This window comes from Cupressus sempervirens, chromosome 1 (genome assembly GCF_028749045.1).
Source record: "Cupressus sempervirens isolate cs-2001-9-10 chromosome 1, ASM2874904v1, whole genome shotgun sequence".
Taxonomy (NCBI): domain Eukaryota; kingdom Viridiplantae; phylum Streptophyta; class Pinopsida; order Cupressales; family Cupressaceae; genus Cupressus; species Cupressus sempervirens.
The window spans coordinates 866,378,739-866,396,224 of NC_143118.1; the positions used below are offsets into that span (position 1 = coordinate 866,378,739).

Genomic DNA, 17,486 nt, shown 5'->3' on the forward strand with positions numbered 1-17,486 from the left:
TCTAAGCTTTATCTTCACTGAACTCAATGTCCGTGACATATATCACGGGTCTATACTTAAAACATCCTCTGAAAATTACCTCATATAAATTTGTAGACAGTCTCCTCATATTGTGCTGCAACATTCATTCCACTACAGAAAGTAAAATTTAAAATTCAATACAAGGCACCTTTGAGACTTTAATAATTTTTTTATTCTCAATTGCAACTGCATTTGTTTTTTCCTTTGTTTTGAAAAGCCAAAAACATTTTAATACATCTTCCTTCACTTTGTTTTGAAAGGCCTAAAACATTTATATATATGTCTTCCATCTCTCAAGAAAAGGATGAAGATGGAGATGAAAATGAAGAGAGTTGTGATAATGGTCATGGTTATTGTAGCTTCTTTTCAGAGACCGACAAAAGCATGGGATATTAACTTTCCAAGTCCACAGTCAAGCTGTCCTCTGGCAAATCCACTGAGCTTGAATGTTTGTGTGGCTCTTCTTGGAATACATGTTGTTGTGGGAGATCCACACACTGTGGAGTGTTGTGATATTATCACTGGACTGGGAGTGGATGCAACTATTTGCCTTTGCACAGCTATTCATCTTAAAGTTTTGGGATTGCATGTGGATGTGCCTCTTGCTCTTAAGCTCCTTGTCAAGTGTGGTGGAGACATGTTCATGCCCAATGGCCTTAACTGCTGACCTTACCTTGTATGTTATCTTCCTACAACTTCCTTTCTCTTGTTTTTATGTTGGTTTATGTTTGGTTTAAACACTGGTACATTGTAACTTTTTATTTGTTTAAAGGGTTCATTCAAATTTGAATAGGTTTAACAACACAATCTTAGTTATGATTTGTTAGATGGCTTATCTGAATTCGTATTAGTTTTTCTAATAAAATCTATCTATTAATGTGAAATTTTCAGATAAATCATCTAAACAAAACAAAACTTACATCTGACTGTAACAGAAATATATGCATGCTCAACGATGTAACTGTCTATATTATTACCCTATCTTGTTTAGTTTAAACAGCATATTCGAAGTTTTGATTTGTTTAAATGTCCCGTCTGAAATTGCACTGAGTTTTCTTATAAGATCCACCTATTAATAGATTATCAAATAAGACTCTTTCATTTTTGTTATGATCACTCTAATAATATATTCTTTATAACAATAGTTATGTTTCAGATCAGATATTCGAACAAAGTGGCTGATGGGCATCCGTTTGGAGGAGTAGTACTTGAAGTTTATGTACTCTGAAGAAGCTTAAAGTGACGTTGTTCGCATGTTGGAGGGACCTGGGTTTGTTTACCTACGTCTTTTCAATTAAGTCCACTTCTTTCTAGTTGTCTATCACATACTTTTTCCAAGGAAGAAAATCTTGATTTTTACGCAATTCATGAGGTGATAGGAAGATCAGGAGCAGTTCAGTGCTCTCCATTTAAAATTTATTTACCGTTTAAGCTGATTTTAGTGAACGTCTAAATTGAAGATTGATTGATATCAATAGTCAGATGCTTTTGTTATTTTCCATTTGGAAAAAATGCGTTTGTGATCTGAGCTCAGCTTGTAGAAAAATATTGATTGATGCCGATGAGGGCGAGATGATGCTCCTCCATAAGTTATCACCTTGATCTAGCTTATAAAAGAAACCCTCAATCTTTTTTCAATATTTTGTTATTTAAACACATTCACACCTTGACAATATTTGTAGTAGTAAATGTCTAGCAAATGATTATATAAATGTTATGAAAAGTTTATATTATATATAAAGTTGGTTTCAATTATTAAATATAATGTCACTTTCAAGTTGTTTTATATAGATGATTATGGGTTATATATTGGGTAATTATTCTATTCTTTTTTGGGTGTAAATAATAATTCTTATAATATACTATTTGGTCACTATGATTATTGTATAACAATATAACTATTAAATAGTATTGAATACGTTATGTTATGCTTACTTCAATTGAGAAAAAGCTCAAATCCACAACATCATGCCTAAAGACAATTCTAAAGGAATTCACAAGAAGTGAATTCAACCAGCACAACTACCAAACTAAATCTTGTGAATTCAACCAGCACAACTACAAACTAAAATCTTATTATAACATTCAACAAATACAATTGCATATATTTGTACCTTTGTGTATAATTCAATAATAGTGACGACGATTCATTATTATTATGTGATTGATTATTATTTATTAATATTGTGTAGAGTTGAACCCAAGACCTCTCTGATAAGAGGCTCATAATTTACCGTTGTGTTGTAGGCTCTTGCCTATTAATATTAATTTTTTAATATGATAAAATATCCAATAATAAAATGAAACTATGAAATACATCATTGTAATTTAGTGAAGTTATTTATGTTTAAAAAAACTAAGCTCAATTTATTTTCGATAAATATAAGCAACAAAATTAAGGGCATTAGCTCATACCGATAATCCAAGAAGGTTTATGAGAAACTAGGAGCATGTTAATGGTACATTAATGTCACATCATAAGTAAAAAAAAAAAAAATGTAGCAAAAGAATAATAGCTCAAGGTTATGACAATTATAGCAACCATATAAATTATGATATGATAACTATAATAGACAACCAGACTATAAAAAAGTAAGTTCTAAAACAAATTAATAATAATTATGTATTCTTAAAAAACATATTAAAGTATAAGGACCTTCAATCAAACATAATGCAAAAGCTATGCTGGCTCTTCATACTCTAATGCTTACTAAGAACATGGGTATCTCTAAGGTGTGGGTAGAAAAAGGCTCAATGAATATTTTTAGATGTCTTAAGGGCCTTTCAATCCCCTTATGGTCTATTAACAATACTAAAAATAAAGGTAAGGATATTATAAATTCTTTCAACACATACGATATTTCCCATGCAAAAAATCAACTTAGTGACAGATTCTCTTGCTAACGTGGTAGTTAATTTTTTTTTTTTTTTTCTGAAGACATGGTAGGGTGAGAGGGATTTACCAATCAATGTGAAAGCATGCGTTAATTATGGTAGGGTACATGACATAGTGGGAGTTTTGGATTAAGAATATTATGTTTTTGAAATTAAAAAGTAGCCAAAAATAGGGGTTGAGCTAGATACATTGCTGAAAAATAGCTAATAGACAAAAATAGCTAATAGATAGGAATAGTAACTATTTGACCCATCTCCCTTCTTAATTTCAAAATTCCCCAAAATAGAGTATCCCAAAATCTAATAGTACTAACTGAAATGATACATATAATATGTACAAAAATAGTAATAACAAAAAATCTTGAAAAGAATCATAATCAAATCCTAGAAGGGCCAAGTGTTGAAACATACAACATAACAAAAATTTAAACTAAAAAGAGAGCTATCTCTCTTTGCTTTTCTACTTTCCCTTTAGTGTTTCTAGTAGTAGCTACAACCAATTGTTAGCTAAGAACCTATAAAAGGAAACTAGTGGTATCCACCCCCACTGTAGAAGTCAGACCCTCCTTTTTAGCATGCAACAAGTGAAGAGTGCAAGCTTCCGAATGCATAACCCAAACCAAAAACCTAGTCACATCATCAAATTTCTACTCCATAATCTCTCATCGCTGCTCCAATTTCTTAAAGCTCTTCTCTAAAGTGATAAGATCCACTTTTTGGGACTAGATTTCTCTTCTGGGGGTCAGTTGGGGGTCAATATCTTGACCTTTCTTATCAATTCTAAGTAGATGAGAAGGGGAGGTCATGGTATCTCCCTTGTCTTCCACCCTCTTGGTTTTATGAAGAGTTTCATTGTTGAAAGTATTAGATATATGGGATGACATAGGGCTTAAGTAGGTAACCATGGGGAGAAGCCTTGCCCCTTGTCATCACTAGTAGTATCTTCATCATCATCCTCACTATATCTTTTTCTTTCAACCTTCTTTTTATACCTTTTCTGAGGTGGTTTTCTTCTTCCACTTCTAGTGGCATCCAAACTAATAGGGTGGTCCTGGTTAGCCTTGAGATAATTTTGTATATGGTTTTCTTATTCCTAGGAACCTCCTTCTCCAACACTCTACCTTTGCATTAGAGTTAAGAATCTAAATTTCCTTCTACATTTTGATTTGTTTGAGAATTTTTGGTGGGGAGGTATTAGAGAATTTAGTTTCTACAATAGACACAATCTCAATTAAGACTTGAGGGGTTAAGGTGGAGATAGTTGGGTTTGGAAACACAACCTAAATATTAATAGGTTGGGAAGGGAAAGGGCTTTGTTGAAGTTGTACAGTTTGAACATAAAAGCCCGATGAAGGACATTATAAAGTTTACCCAACTTCACCTTTTTTCTAACATTAAGGATGATCAAAATGAGGTTGCAATTCCTAAAATGGTTTAGGATAGGGAAATGGTAATTATAATAAAAAAATATGAAACCTACACTCCAGAGTGATATAGTGCATAATTTTGTAACATATCTCTTTCCTGGGATTTGATAGGGCCATTCTCATGAAACCACCATGGTCACAATTATTAGAGGGGTTGTCGTTACACCAAAAGACTTATCTATCAATGTTTGATACAACCACTCAAGTTATAGTACATAGGAGGCGGTTAATCCCTTTTCAAAAATCTCGAGGGGAGTGCTGAAAAAATTTCTAACAATCTCCCCCTCAATGTTACCCAAGGGTCTAAGGATTCTGACCTATGATCGAGCTTTGATACCACTTGTTAGAGTGGAGTTGTCACTACACCAAAAGAATGATCTATCAATACCTGATACAGCCACTCAACTTATAGCATAGAGGAGGTGATTAATCCCTTGTCACAAATCCCAAGGGGAGAATTGAACAAATTTATAAAAATAATACGAGCTATCGTCAAGGTAGAAGAACTAGTTGAGGTTGGCTTCATCCAAAACCCTAGTTTGTTTTCTCCACTTTTGAACTTCCAAGGAAAGAACACCCACCTTCATGATCAGCTCTTCGTTGATTTCAAATGAGATCACATTTACAATCACCCTTATGTTATTCTAATAATTAAGGAATTACATAGACACAATCTTGTCATATCCTTTAATGCATTTCATATAAGGAAGCAGACTGCCCTCCTTTAGGTAGGCCCACACAACTTGATTGTATTTTTCAATGGTGTCTAGTTCAATGTGCACATGATTCCTAGTCATAACTTTATCTTCTCCCAAATCCTCAGAAGAACCTAGCATAACCACACCTTCTCCACAAACCAATCTAAAAATGATATAATATAACTTGTAGAACTTGTGAATAAAATAGCTCGAAGGTCAAATGAACAAATGATAATTGTGTTGGAATTCACAAGTGGGAAGAATACTTTTGATGGGGGGGTGAATCAAAAGTACCAAGATTTAAGCTATAAAACTTTTAATTGAAATCAATACATGCATATAACATTTCTATTTAACATGAAAGTAAAAGCATGCATGAAATAAACAACACAATATTTGATCACCTAGAAACCCTCCAAAATGAGAAGGTAAAACTAGGGTGGGGATGACACCCACAACTTATCATTGTAGTAATATGAAACTTGTCAAGGTTACAAAGTTTGACCATTAGAGATGGTCTGCCCTATGAGAGGTCTGCCTTATTAAAGGCTTCAACACCTTGTTAATGGAGCACCTATCTAAAGGATTTACAAACACTTATTTGGAATGTCACCCTGTTAAAGGATTTACAAAATGGCTATTAAACCAACCTTTCTTCATAGAATTTTCATTCTCCCAGTACAATGGCTAGAAAGTATAGAAGAATGTGTTGACCTAACAATTTACAATCTTCAATTGCTAATTTTAGATTGATGTTTAATCCATTCTAACCTGATCCTCTTTGATCTAATGTGATTCTATTATGAAGTACTGATGCTCTGTTCTAATGTTAATTGATTATGCAATGCTTTCCTTTTTCTAAGTCTTTTCACCCCTTTCACTACCTTCAAACTTCGCTATTATTCACTCTTTGAATGCATTCTCTTCTCACATACTCTCTCATACACTCTCACACATTACTGATTATGGGGTTTCAACCTCCTTAAAAAGGTTTCACAACTTAGGGTTAGGTATGAATCTACAATTGAGGTTCATCCATCTTTCCCACTCAAATCTTTCCATTTTTCAAATTTGTTGCATGTTGATTGCAAAGGGAATGAAATAGATTTGATCTTATCTTTTAATCCTTTGAGATTCATCATATGTCGGCTAAAAAATGGTTTACATCTTAGTTTGTGAGGGCACAAACTCTTATGTTGATTCTATGTTACTCGACACTTATTGATTACTGATGCTCGACATGTACATAAATTTTGTCTTGCTCTAGACCTATAGCTTACTCCACACATATGCTAGCTCAGCATCTATTAGTCACTTAGTAGCTGAAACTTACTTGGCACCTTAATGACTCGACACTTGTTGAATTTATCACTTGGCACATACTATAACTCAACATCTATATTATACTTAGCATCAACTAAGAAAATTTCTTAAGTGTGTTAACACTCAATTGTCAAAACCAATATGAGACCAACAAATTGCTCAAGTAAAAATTGTGAACCATGGGCTCAAACCACCAAAATGACTTCAAGTACACACCCTTTGATGCCAACTACATATTCTCTTTCTAGTGGTGACCATCTTATTAAGATTAAAAAAACCCCTTTCTATTGTCTCTGACATGATCCTATCAAATCTTACCTAAGGTGACAAACTTTTTCTATGTTAAAACCTTTTAAAAATTGATTTTCATTATTTAGGCCCATCATAGGCTTTCTACTATTATGAAAATTAATTCAGCTCATGCCATATTTTAAAAAGCCACCCACAGTGATGATTACTACAAAGGTGATGTAAAAACTATATTTAATGCTTAGCCCCATAAACATTAATTTATTTCTTTCAAAAGTAAGGCATCAATATTAGCTGGCAAGCTATCAATATTAAATCAATTCCATGCGTCAACCATCTCATGACCAATCACTACAAGTGTATCAGCCACTTTATTTCCTTCATTTTAAGTATGTTGGATGACCACTTCTTGAAATCTCAATATGAAGGGGTTGATGTCATTGATTATTGGGTGAACTTTCCAACTAATTTTATTCTATCCTTTAGCTCTTCAATAATGAGCTACAATGTGAGCCCTCACCCCGAACCATAATAGCATAGATGATTTAGTCACATTTGGATACCTTATGACTTAATATTTTGACACACTTTTGATTTGCTAGACAGAGACTTATATTTGCATTGTACCTTTAATGTTTGCATTATGGTGATATTTTACTGATGTTGTGTACTAGGACCTATCTTATATGTTTTAATAATTTAATGGATATATGTTACCCCACTTTTGTTTTCTAATCTATTAGAAAAAGCGAGTTGTGTGTTTTAGATGAAGTCACTCAAATTTCTGATATGTTTTGAGTCTAGGTCTAGAATCTTAAAGGCTAGGCCATCTCTATCATATTTTTCCAATATGTCTTCACTTTCTCCATAGTCAAGTTGGTGGTTTCTTTTAGCTTATAATTGTTGAAAATTGGCTAATGAAGATATGCAATTATTCTCATTTATGGCAACACATAGAAAACCTTGGAAATAAAGATATTTAGCTTTTGGTACCTAGAAAATTGTCTAATTATGAAACTAGTTTACAACAATGTATTGTTTAATATGTAAAATGTTTCTAATGTCATTTTATGATTAGAAAAGTTAGATGGAGATAATATACATGTTGATGATGATGTGTATAACCATAGACATCAGTATGGATAGTATGGAAAATAGATATTCACCTTTTACCACTTAAATAGAATAACAAAATTAAAGGTAAATCAATTATTTTGTTTACAAAATAATTACTTGACCAATTAGGGCTGACATCCTAGATGTTTACTGTATGTTGGAAAAGTATATTATGGTCTTAGCTGACCTAGCAACAATTTGTGAAAAGGCATGGTATTTATGCAAAGGACATCTTGCAAAAAAATGTGTGCAATTGTATTGTGATAAGTGATATGCAAACTTTTTGTAAAGTGATATATGTGAAGTGTTGAGAACCTGATTTCATGATCCAAGATTGAGCTGAGGTTAAAGATCAGTCAAGAAAGAAATTACAACACCAATATAATAGAAGAATAATTACTTGTTTAGGTAGTGAGCTCTTCTTGTAATTAGAAGTGCATGTTTGGGTAGTGGGCTCTTCTTGCATCTACTATACTACAACTCCTAATAGGGTTCGAATCTCCTAACATGCATTCAAAGTCTCCTAATAGGGACTCTCTATACTAAATTTTCTCATTGACTTCTAAAAGGGTCCATCCTCTAACAAGGAACACATATATCAGTATATTATTTAGTGGATATCATCCCAACTGGGGTTTTCCCTTGGCTAGGGTTTCCTTGGTTAACAAAATATGGTGTTATGAGTTATCTTTGTGCATGGTTACTATTACTATTCAACATTACTTGCTTAATTTTTTATGTATGGTTCAAAGTAATAAATGTGTACAATTGTATTGTGATAAGTGATATGCAAACTTTTTGTGAAGTGATAGATGTGAAGTGTTGCGAACCTGATTTCATGATCCAAGATTGAGCTAAGGTTAAAGATCAGTCAAGAAAGAAGTTACAACACTGATATACTAGAAGACTAATTACTTGTTTGGGTAGTGAGCTCTTCTTGCATCTACTATACTACAACTCCTAACAGGGTTTGAATATCCTAACATGCATTCAAAGTCTCCTAATAGGGACTCTCTATACTAAATTTTCTCATTGAATTCTAAAAGGGTCCATCCTCTAACAAGGAACATATATATCAGTATATTATTTAGTGGATATCATCCCAACTAAGGTTTTCCCTTGGCTAGGGTTTCCCTAGTTAACAAAATATGGTGTTATGAGTTATCTTTGTGCATGGTTACTATTACTGTTCAACATTACTTGTTTACTTTCTTATGTATGGTTCAACGTAATAAATAATATCTAGCTGGTGACTAAAGTTTGTAAATTACTGATTCCCCCCCAGTAATTCCTACTTCCAATGATTGGTATAAAAGCATAGTTACTTAGAAGAGGCTTAACAACTTGAGTAAGATCCCTATGGATATGGAATAGTTGATGAAGAATCTTGAAAAGGAACTTGATCAAATTGATCTCCTTACTAAAGAAAGAGATAAGCTAAAAGATAGATATGAAGACTCCAGAGTATACATTGGACAATTGAAGGACAAGATTGAACATCTCAAATCCAAGCCTAAATCAACTAAATATATTAATGATGATGATTTTTCAAAATTGAAGGTAGAGTATAAGATCTTGAAGCATGCATTAAAGATTACCGATCTAAAGCTGAGTTTGAAGAATGATCCTAGAAAATTTGAATATGATTTGAACACTAAAAATTTAGAGCTTAGAGCTGATCTAGAAAAGATGACATCTAAGCTTGAAGCATTAAATATAGATAATGAAGAACTTCAAAAGTACAACACTATTGTGAAAGGTGAACTGACTCAAAGCAAAGTATAGCTTGAACAACTTTATTCTAGTAAAGAAAAGCTTGATGATTCAATGTCAATAAAAAGACCTACTTATGATAAGACTAGTCTTGGTTATCTATTTAACATGTCTGCAAAGAAACCTAAATTTAAATCAAATCAGAAGGGAAAAGATAAATATGATGATAAGATTGGATCCTGTCAATCTTCTGATAAACCTAAAGAAGTTGGACAAGACAAGGAAGCTAAGATATTGGATGAAGTAAAGCAAGTTGAATCTCCTAAGGAAACTAGGTATGAATTTAGAAGTAAGTGTTGTTCATGTAATGAAATAGGTCATATGAAAAGAAATTGTACAAATAAGTCATTTAACCATGGTATAGATTTTTATTATCATAATTGTCATGGTATGAGTCATGAATCAATTGATTGTAAGAAACCTAAATATGATAATGATAGAAGGAATAGTAGAATATCTAGAAATGCTAACCCTAAAGATAGAAGAAGATCTAATGAGAGGACATTGAGAAAAGGAAGACTTTATGAAGAAAGAAGGAAAATCGTGTGTTATAATCATAACAACTTTGGACACATAGCCTAGAATTGTCATGTACCTATTGATCAATAGGATCCCAAAAGCAAAACCCTAGTATGTCAGTTATGCAACAACTTTAGACATACAAAAAAGTATTGTAGAATGAATAGAAACTTCAGAGATAGAAGCAAAAATGGAAGAAACTTTGGAAATAGAAGGAACGATGGAAGAAATGTCATAAATGACAAAAGGAACAATGAAAGGAACCTAGGAACTAGCAAAGATAATAAAGATAAAATAAATATAGTCAGTGAACTTTGAGAAGAACATAATGAGGCATTTGTGAAGGGATTTAATATTTTTGAAGAAAAGTTAGATGATGTAGCGACAAGAAATTTGAAGTTAGTAATCGAGTTTGATTCAACCAAGTTGAATTAAGCTCGTTCATAGCATGAGAATTTGAAACTTCATTTATAGATCAAACTATAGGTAGTGAAGTTGGGAAAATGTGTATCGAGATAAGTTTAGAATGTAGCAAATATCGCTTGCAATTTGGAGCTTATCATAACTTGTTATGAAGGAATTAAGAGTTATTGTTGTAACAAAGAAAGTTAATTCCATTGCAGAAGATGAAAAGCTATGTTTTTACAGAGAATTTTGTGGAGCAATGTTACTTGGAGAATTATCATGATGCAAGGAAGCTATGAATTGATTACCACTTCATTGTAATCACATCAGAAGCGTAGAGCACTCAAAAGTGACTTGAGAAGGTGATTTCAAACTAAAGCCTATTTCAGAAAGAGGTATTTTGTTGTTTCTTTGCATAATTTCTTTGATTAAGTTTATATTTGATAAAATCATGGATACGTCAGTTGTTCATAATGTTGAGAATGAGGAGAGATTGAAACTAAAGGTTGTTTCTTTGAAACTTGTAGAAGGAAACCCTAATTCATCATTATCTATTACTCTGAACAACATAGTCTATTTGGAGGATGTAGGAAGTTATCTTAATAGCAAGTTTGAAACTATTGAGAGTGAGCATATGAACAAAGATATGGAAATTGTCTTTAGCCATGATATTTTAGTAAAGCCCAGATTTAAATATTTTCAAAAGACTTAGACTTAGTCAAATATCATTTCTACTATGAACTTGATACTAAGGAATGGACACAGATCATACTAAGTAGAATTCATGGTGGAAAATTATTGATGGAAGATAATGTAGTTGACATTTCATCCAACCTTATTCATGAGGTAATTGGTCTTAGAAAACAAGGTATTGTATCTATAGGTGAGAAACTAGTTAAGAAAAAGGTTGAGAGCTACACTAAGGTAGTTTATAATGGGAAGGCCATGGCGATCAACACCATTAAATAAAATGATGTAAGATTCCTAAGAAAAATCATTGCCCATTCTATTTGTGCAAGTTCTAAGATTGATGAATTATCAGTAGGATTTATCTATGCAACTTATAAGATTTGTGTTGAGAAAGAACAAGTTAATCTAAGTGAACTTCTAAGAGTACACCTCCTTGAAAACTTAGAGAAAATCAAGAGGACCAAGAATGGTGTGTTTAGATTCTAGTCATTTATCAATCATATATTCTTTCACGTACTTTAGAGATTTCCATAATTATCAATTGTAGAGATTATGAGTAGTGAGAGATGTACCATGGAAAAGATTATAGATGTATGTAGAAGACATCCAGTAGACAAAATCCTAGACAACAAAAATTTGATCATGAAAAAATTTTAGAATAGGATGAAACAAAGATTAAGAATTGCATCTACAATTGTAGAAGATTAAAAAATGATATATGAGTTATGGTTGATACAAATTTAACTCATATTCAAGTAGTAGACCCTCGTGAAACATTCCTTGATCCCTTAGGTTATGAGTTAAGTGATGATGTGGCAATTGGATATATTGATCTATTGTTGAACTCCATAAAGGACCAAGTTGAGTATAGATTTGGGACATATGAAGAGATTACCCAGTCAGCCTATCAAGCATCCTTAGAGAAAGCATCTCGCAAAAAGATTGAGACAATAATGAAGAAAGATCTAATTGAGTCTGGTATGACAAAAAGTGTGTCATAGGCATTTAGACAGACAATAAGACAAGGAATAATGTGTGTACAACCATTATTAGTTGGGCAATCATCTAGTGTATGTATTGCAGAAACACATTCAGAATAGAGCATTCAATATGTCGTAGTATCAAATAAACAACCATGTGAGCCAAACAGAAAATATGAAAGATTAGTAGAAGCTATGACTACCAAGGCTAAAAGAGTAAAGAAATAGGCTAGTGGACTAGGTAAAAGATAGAAGTCATTGTTGAAAATTTAATGGAATCCAGTGAAGAAGAAGAAGAAGAAGTTAAACAGGTAGAGAAAGTTACCTTTTCTAAACAGCCAGAAGGAAGAGAAAGGCAATTGTGGAGGCTGAATATTGAGAAGATCAACTCAGCCATTGCAAATGAAGGGAACTTTGTTTATACAAACAAATTCTATGATTTATATAATGATATTGAGAAAGATCAAATTGATATCTCTACTGTGAGATATATGATTGCTAATGATCTAAAACTTTAGAATAATGAAGGTACAATAAATTAGAAAGTTTATGAAAGTCTTATAGAGAATAAATCACCAACTTTGGAAGAGGATATGGAACTTTGGAAGTCCATGTTAAGAAGTATATGTAAAATAGATGATGAGGAAGAAGTCAAGAAATTGTTGAGCAAGCTAGCACCTTACTTGAGGAACAAGGTGAGACCATTTCTATTTATAATGGGTGAGAAGAATACAATAAGGAATGAAATAGCTATAGCTATTAGTTAGATGATGATAGAGTTGAGGAAACACCTTCATCAACACCTAAGACTTTAGAAGTGTCAGTGAGTGGTGACACTATGTAGATTGACCAGACCATTGTTACTATCAACATTGATGACACTAACCATTTTGAAAGTTTCAATTACCCTGAATCTCAGGCTGAGGTTATTCAAGATTAGTTGAAACATATTGAGGAAGAAAAAAGGAAATTAGAGGCAGAAAAGAGAAAGATCAAAGAATCCAAGTAGAAGTTTCGTGAAGAAGAAATGAAAAGGACGAAAGGAAAAAAGAGTAGAGGAAGAATAAAAGAAAGTGAAGGAAAGAAAAGAAAAGGAGGAAAAAGAGAAAGAAGAGAAAATAGCTAAGGAGGCAATAGAGAAGAACCAATAGGAAGATGAAACTAAACCATCTAGTTCATCTACTCCATTTTTTCTTGCTAGCCTAACAAGTGATGATGATGATCAAACTGACTTGATCTCATTTCTAACAAAACTAATCGAGAAGAATAGAAAGGTAAAGAGCTTATAAAGAACCTTAATGGATGTAACTAACAGATTACACAGTACTCTGGCAGTCAAGCATATAGAGGTAGATCTTAAACAGAGAGAAAAAGCATTATTAAAGTCCTTTTATGAGAAATTTACAAATTTGTTGAATGTTGCAGAGTCCAAGGCCCAAATTTCTCATGATGCTAATCTATTTAGCACCATTTGTCAAAATATCAAGAATTATTTTTCTAAGTCTTGATACTTGTATCAAGGAACTTTGGAGATGTCAACAAGATGGAAAGGTATTGTACATTAAGTGTACTTTATTTCATAAATTGACCAAGGATTTTGACAGCAAGATTGAAGGAAAGCTGAGTTGGCTAGAAGCTCTAACAAGCTAGATACAACAACCTTCCAACAAAGTTGATGACTTTGAAGGATAAGTGGCTAGTGTTCACAATGATATCAAGAAACTAGAACTTGAGAAAGAACAAATTTTGAAGAGATTATCAAAATTTAGAGAGTCTATTGCTATGAAGATATCATCTATTGAGAGATAGTTGGAGGAATGTGTCAAAACCAAGGACACCTATTCAAATTTCATATACTCTGATCTCAATGCAGTTGAGATTGCATCATATGCCCTATGTGAAATTATCACTTCTACTAAAATAGCCATGGAAACTTGGGTAAAAGGTTTAAATAGTCTCAAGGAAAGTTTTGATGATTGCATGAAGATGTTATCAGCTTAAGGTAGATGAAAAAAGTTTTTGACAACAGATGAACAATTTTGATAGTTTTTGACATTTTGCCATTTGTGATTGATGTCAAAGGGGGAGAAGATGCATAAGAAAATTGTAAGTAAGATAACATATGAAATCATATCGAAAGGGGGAGCATGTGTAAGTTGTAATCAATTGTAAAAGATGATTAATGCATTGATTATGCAATATTTTGACAAGTTTTTGATACTTAGCCAATTTTCTCTATTTTGTTGCCATCAATGCAAAAGGGGGAGATTGTTGAAAATTAGGTACTGAAGATATGTAATTGTTTTCATTTATGGAAACAGATGATGTACATGCCTGTAGAAAACCTCAAAAATAAAGATAATTAACTTTTGGTACCTAGAAGATTGTTTAAGTATAAAATTGGTTTACAATAGTGTATTGTTTAATATGTAAAATGTTTCTGACATCATATTATGGTTAGAAAAGTTAGATGGAGATAGTATACATGTTGATGATGATGTGTATAACCTCATACATTAGTATGGATAGTACATAAAAGTGATATTCACATTTAACAAGTGAAACAAAATAGCAGAATTAAAGGTAAAGGAATTATTTTGTTTACAAATTAATTACTTGACCAATTAGGGATGACATCCTAGATCTTTAATCTAAGTTGGAAAGTATATTATGGTCTTAGCTGACCTAGTAGCAATGTGTGAAAAGGCATGGTATTTATGCAAAGGACATCTTGCAAAAAGAAGTGTACAATTGTATTGTGATAGGTGATATGAGAACTGTAATGTCCCATTTAGGACATTTATTGATTTTTCTTTCTTATTTGTCTATGTTTGATAGTATTCTGTATGATATCCCTTCCAGCATTCGATATTCTATATTTATATGTATATTTCAAATAGTCATGTCCTTTCATTAATATTAATTATATTAATACCTTATGTTAGATATTAAGTATATTAAATCATATATTCATACTAATAAGTTTTACTTATTTCATAAAATATATTATATTATATTAATAAGCATAACATAACATATATTATTTATATTAATAAACTTTATTATGTTACTTAATAATTATACCATATATTATTATTTTAATAATATATCAACTATTATATTATATTAATAATAATATAATTATATTAATTAATAAGGTTAGTTATAATAATATCATAAAGAACATTATTTTAATATGTCAAGTATATATTATTATATTTTAATATATTTAATAATATAGCATTTTTATATTAAGATATATCTTAATCATAATATTATTATTTATTATATTAGATTATTATTATAATATGTTATATATATGATATTATAATATAATATCATTATTTTAATTATTAGTATACCTATCTGAATTATATGCTAAAATGGGGACATCACACGAACTTTTTGTGAAGTAATATTGATCCAAGATTGAGATTAGGTTAGAGATTAGTCAAGAAAGAGGTTAAAACACTAATATACTAGAAGATTAATTACTTGTTTAGGAAGTGAACTCTTCTTGTAATTGGAAGTGCATGTTTGGGCAGTGAGTTCTTCTTGCATCTACTATACTACAACTCCTAATAGGGATTCAAAGTATCCTAATAGGGACTCCCTATACTGAATTTTCTCACTGACTTCTAACATGGTCCATCCTCTAACAAGGAACATATATATCAGTATATTATATAGTGGGCATCATCCCCATTAGGGTTTTCCTTTGGCTAGGGTTTTCCTAGTTAACAAAATATGGTGTTATGAGTTATCTTTGTGCATGGTTACTATTACTATTCATAAATACTTGTTTGCTTTCTTATGTATGGGTTAAAGTAATAAAAAATATCTAGTTAGTGACTAAAGTTTCTAAATTGTTGATTCACCCCTCCTCATAGCAATTCCTATGTCTAACAATAATTTTTTGGATAAGTTAGGATCAATTTTGATAGAGGTTAAATTTCACTCATTATAGATGAATCATGTTCTCTATTCATTCGTGACATATTAATGGTTGAAAAAAAGCATTCACATAAAATCTCATCTCACCTTCTCCTCGGCGAGTTTCCAACCCATGAATGCAAGTTTCTACAAAGAGCCACTTGGAGGTATGTTTTGCTTAAAAATATCCAAAGAAGGTACATTTTTAAAGTAAATTGATGTTTGAGTTTAAGATGTGTCTCCTAAACAATATTTGGATTCGTTATCTCTCAAATACTAAGCCTTGGCAAAAAACTTGAAACTATCTTCTCCTTGGCAGGTCTCCAACCCCTAAAGATGATTTTTTTCAAAAGACATAAAGGTGAAAAACAAGAAGTTAAATGACACCCAAATGAATCTATATAGCTTAACTAAACATCCTTAGTAGTTAGAAATGTATTTGTCAAAGATTCAATCAATAAAGGAGCGTTGGCAGAAAAGTTAAAGTTGCCTACTTCTTGGTGGGTTTCCAACCCATGCAGGCAATTTTATAATTGTACAAGAAAAATCAAGTCAACATAGAGATTTGGCCCCCATTCTAGATCTAGTGTATGTCCAAATGATTTTAGAATAAATTGGGCCATTGCGAGAGGAAGATTTGATCAGGATCTCACTTGGTGAACTTTCATCAATAGAGTACTTGAATGACAACTTTCCAAAACTTAAAGGAAAATAGAAAAGTAAATAATGGATTTACTAAATTTTACCATTATGCCCAATGAAATAGTGAAAATACTTTTAAATATCTGTTGAGTCTTCTCATTTACTGTCTAATGGGTATTTCCTTAAATTTCTCTTGTGTGGCATGAATTTTGAAGTATAATAGATAAATCAAAATCCCTATATTAAAATACACAGGTAGTTAAAGGAGTTACATTTTTTATTTGATTTTTCATTCTATCAATATTCATAATTGTTTGAAAGTCAGTGACTATGGTATTTGATTATCTTATTCACTCTTTCAATTAAAAATCTCATTCATATAGTATGGCAATTAAGTTCTCAATTTTTGAGTTTTTAATTACAATCGTCTCAATTGCAAAATTTCATAGACACATCCCTTTGTTTCTATGATATGGTAGATTTCCAAAGGAGGGTGAAATATGAACGAATTCATCCTATCAATGAGAAACTTCAAGGATGTGGTTTAGTCAAAGACACTAGCTTTCTAGTGGTAATCCAAGCCCTGGAACTCATTTACAAATATATTCATCATTACAACCTAAAAACCAAACAGATAGTTCTATCATATGACACTGTGATGATTTCAATTGATAGGCAAATGGTGGCAAATTATCTTCATGTGTCAGAGTGACATGAGTTCTCTAACTTGACTATTTGTGGGGTTGGCTCAAAATTATTAGTGAAGAAGATGATCTAGAGGAAGTAGATCATGCGAACATGGTTCTAGATGCCAT

The 17,486-nt window shown here is 31.8% G+C and overlaps 1 protein-coding gene across 1 annotated transcript; it reads left to right on the forward strand.

The window, feature by feature from the left end:
- Positions 1–361: 361 nt before the first annotated feature.
- LOC149580582 (14 kDa proline-rich protein DC2.15-like) lies at positions 362–688 on the forward strand. Its single transcript, XM_089805039.1, has one exon. The coding sequence runs from the start codon at positions 362–364 to the stop codon at positions 686–688; it is 327 nt and encodes a 108-aa protein (XP_089661165.1).
- The last annotated feature ends 16,798 nt before the right edge of the window (positions 689–17,486 follow it).